The following is a 4,256-nucleotide window of genomic DNA, read 5'->3' on the forward strand; positions in this document are numbered from 1 at the left end:
TTTACATTTTGTGTATGATAATGGCAATTAAACACCAGTTGTTAAAAATAGGACCAATCTGATTTTGCTATTTTAACCTTTTATTCTTGAACTTTGCCATACTCATTTACAAATTTTAATAATTTCTTTTAGATTCCATGGAAGTTTTTGTTGAAACAACTGTACTCTCTGTAAAAGGTTTCCTCCTTGCTTTCCTGTCTCTCTGTTAGATTTTGGCTTCCTGCAGAGGCTGGGCCGACGCCCGGGAGGAGAGCTGGGAGTGGGAGTCACTACCCTTTTCCTGATTACACGGCAAAGAGCCAGGCTTCCTTCACGAGGAAGATCCAGGCTGTGGATGTTCTTAGATTCACTTCATCAGGTTAGGACGGTGTCTCTTACCGTCCACCCGCTTTCTTGAGGTGCAGTAGGCATTTAAGACCTGCACGCACGTGTAATGTGTATAATCCCTATGATGGGATTGGCCATAGGCAAGCACCCCTGATCCATCACCACAATCAAGGGGACGATGCATAGCTAACGTCTCCCAGACTTTTTTGGGTTTCTTTTTATTTTTCGTTTTGCAGTAAGAACACAGTGAGAGAGCTGGTTGTTTAACACATTCTGAGTGAACAACACTGTATTGTTGGGCTGTATTTCCTTGGGTGAGGCCTGCCTACCCCGGCTGTAAACAAAGGAAATGAAGAGCCACACAGCCAGGGTTGAAGGGCCCCCCCTGCAGACAGCACGGAGGACCTGGGGTCCCCCACCAGCCAGTGGCAGCTGACGCTGAGCCCCCCAGGGCGCCCCAAGTGCCCGGTTACCACGTGGGGCCTGTGGGGGGTTCTCCCTGCCCTGTCCACCAAAGACCAGGACCCTGGCCCTGCCCTCACCTCGTCAGACAGGCTGCTGGCAGCCGTCTTGGTGGAGGTAGCCCTGGCCGCCTTGGAGCAGGAGCTGAAGTACAGCTCCATCGTCGCCCGACCCTTCGCCTTCCCGTCCCGTGTCCCAATGGGACCAGGAGTGGCAGGACCCCGTCTCCAAGACCTCACTGTGGCAGAGTTCCAAGTCAGAATGTGGGGACCCTGACGGGCAGAACCCTCAGGGGTTGGCCCCCTCTAGCTTGAGGCCTGAGCTCCCAGAGTTGGGGAAATCGGTCAGTTCCAGAGCCTGGTCTAAGGGTCCCACAGTCGAAATATCCTTTCTCTCTGGAACCAACACCAAACCAACAGTCCAACCAAACCCCGAATCACGACATATACAGCTTTGCTGGTGCATCGCTGGCTAGTTTCTTCTGGCCTCCAAAGAGCTATGAGTCCAGAAAACAAAACAAAACAAAACACCCCAGGAGTGATAGTACTTCCTGTTCCAAGGCTAGAGGCCTGGCTTCCCCCTGTGCCCCCACAGACTATGAGCACACCCCACCCCAGGCTCCCCCAGCCCCTCCCCATGCAGATCTTCATAACGTACACTGGCTCCCTTGTGGGAATGTTGCCTTCCTCCTCCCCTCCTCCCAGTAGTTTCCCTCTTTTCCTTCTAGCTCCCTTCTCTCTTCTACTCCCCCCTCTCGGCCTCCTTTCTTTCTCCTCTAAGCCATTTGGCCAGAACTTATACAAGGCCTAACTCCCTTGGCCAGTCATCGAGTTGGGCACCGGGAACTCAGCAGGGACTGAAATCTGACCCTTTTCTCCTAGGAGCTATGTAGGCCGTAAAGACATCGAGGGTAGCGGCTGTACCTGATTCAGGAATTTGGATTTAGCCTTTTGGATTCCTTAGCCTTGCTGTTCCCTGTGATTCCTGGGCCATTTAGTAATGATACCTACCATTTCTTGAGAATATACTAACTCCAGACACTGGGCTAAGTACCACATTGAATCTTGGTCACAGCCTTGCGGATAATCACCCTTTTCTATTCAAAGATTAAAGACGAATCGTAGTCACTATTGTGTGGAGCCCCCAGAGGCAGTTTCCTGCTTTGTTGTGATGCTGCTCACACGCTTAGGACGCCTAAGTTGGAAGTCTAACCTGGGGATAGAGTCCACCCTCGCTCCCCACATGGATGGGCCACAACCCTCTGAAACTCGGTGTCCTCAAATCTCAACCCACACTCTCCACCTCAACAGACAACACAAAGGGCCCATTCTTCCTGCATTTCCCGTCTCCGTCTCCGTGGGGATACCAGTATCCACCCTTCACAGCTGCAAAGTGCTCCTGGGTACTTTCCCTCCCCTCCTCCCCACAGTCATGTGATCTCACTCCTACTGATTTCATCACTGAAATTATTGGTCCTCTCTCACCCATCTCTACAGCACTCCCCAGGCCATCGGCTTATCTCTGTTTTTGGTCTGATTTCCACAGCCTCAGAACAAACCTTTATTCCCAACAGTCCATCTCTTATCAAGTTCGCCTTTGCTGCCGTTTCTCTACCCGCATTAGATTCCTGATTCCTCCCAGGAAGACTGAACACACAGCACGTAGCAGCCTCTGTGACTCTGAAATCAAGGTGCCAGCAAGTCTGCCTCCTTCTGGAGGCTGTAGGGCACAGTCTACGTCCTTGTTCCTTCTGGCTTCTAGAAGCTTCCCTTTGCTCCCACCTCAGATCCAGCACGTCGCACCCTCAGACCGCCCTCCGCCTCCGACCTCTGCTTCCCTCTCCTGCCATGAAGAGTCTTTGGATGACGCTGGGCCCGTCGCCAGGGCCCAGGAGATGTCCTGGTTCCGAGGTCAGGTGATTGGCAGCCTCCATGCCATCAGCAGCCTTGACTGTCCAGTGCGATGGGACAGAACAGTCACAGGTCTTGGCAATGAGGATGTAGACAACTCTGGGGGGTGTCATCCTCCTGCCACTCCCTTTCTACGACACACCTGCCCTAGATGCCCGGTGGTGAAGGCCTGGGGGGAGGGGGTAGGTTAGGTGGTGGGGGCCCAAAAGGGAGAAAATGAGAGACATCTGTAATAGTGTCAACAATAACATAAAATACATTTAAAAAGAATATAGAAAGTTTCCACAAACATGGTATTGGTTCCAGCACTGCCTAACGCAGTAGCTCAGAGCAAGCCGCCTAAACCAGCATCATCCTTTGTCCTGTCATTCTGAAGGCCGGTTGTGTGAGATCTGGCCCGCAGGCCGGGTCTCTGAAACCCACAGGGGCTCTCTGTCTGTCCCTGGCTCTGGTGGTGGGGTGCCTGCACGGTGTAGTGTCCCCTCTGTCCCAGCTCTCGGGCCTCCGATTTCTGCATAGACCGGCCAGGCTGCTGTTTCTGTGTCTCAGGGGGGAGGTGTGGTAGCTGAGGAAGGTGCCTCTTGGTAGGCGAGACATGATAGGATTCTGGGTACATGTTTGGTTTGAGTCAGTGGATTTCCTGAGTAATGTGATATAAGGCGTGTAAGAGAGAAATAAAGGCGCCGCCGGTGTGGTTCAGTGATTGAGCGTTGACCTATGAACCGTGAGGTCAGGATTCGATTCCCGGTCAGGGCACAGGCCCAGGTTGCGGGCTCCATCCCCAGTGTGGGGCGTGCAGGAGGCAGCCAATCCATGATTCTCTCTCATCATTGATGTTTCTATCTCTCTCTCTCCCTTCCTCTCTGAAATCAATAAAAATGTATTTATATGAGAGAGAGAGAGAGAGAGAGAGAGAGAGAGATATTAGGGATGACATCAAGGCTTCTGGCCAGACCCTGTGAGAACAATGGGATTGCATGCATGTTGGGGGCACAGTGGAGGGCAGAGATTGGACATGTTGGGTTTGGCCTGTGGGTTGACGTCCAGCCGGGGATCAGCGCCCACGGGGGACCTGAGGAAGCAGGATTCGGGCAGGAGGTTGGGGTGGCAGGTGGCGTTCCAGAGCCGCGAGGCCCGGGGTGTGTCTGTAGCAGGAGCATCGCTGGCTCGCAGCACGGGCTGCCCATTGCAGTCCTGGGAGCGCACCGCAGCCTCCATTCTCCCGGCCTCTGGGCTCGCCCTCCTGCCTTTTATCTGTGCGCTGAGGGGCGACGCCTTGCTCATGGGGTCTCTCTCCCTGGGTGGTTCCATTCGGCCGCTGTTCAAGCTCTGCAGCTGTGCCTGGGCCACCATGTTAGCATCTCGCTCAAAACCTTGGTCTCTGAGCTTAAAACTCTCCTTTGTTCTAGTTCCTTCTGTTTCCTCAGCCCTATGTTTCCATTTTTTGTTTTGACTTTTACATGTAACTTATTACTATTTCGAACATCAGCCTGAGAAGAGGGTTAGAACCGCACGCCAGGTTCAGAGTACATTCCAGTGGCCAGATGGACTATAGGG

At 53.0% G+C, this 4,256-nt stretch overlaps 1 protein-coding gene across 1 annotated transcript in view; it reads right to left on the bottom strand.

The window, feature by feature from the left end:
- FSIP2 (fibrous sheath interacting protein 2) overlaps positions 1-950 on the bottom strand; it is a 54,999-nt gene extending 54,049 nt beyond the window's left edge. The window contains exon 1 of the mRNA XM_005866133.1: positions 870-950. Coding sequence (XP_005866195.1) covers positions 870-950 — 81 coding nt within the window. The remainder of the gene's footprint in view (positions 1-869) is intronic.
- Between the last annotated feature and the right edge of the window lie 3,306 nt (positions 951-4,256).

The sequence above is a fragment of the Myotis brandtii genome, unplaced genomic scaffold (genome assembly GCF_000412655.1).
Source record: "Myotis brandtii unplaced genomic scaffold, ASM41265v1 scaffold221, whole genome shotgun sequence".
Taxonomy (NCBI): Eukaryota; Metazoa; Chordata; class Mammalia; order Chiroptera; family Vespertilionidae; genus Myotis; species Myotis brandtii.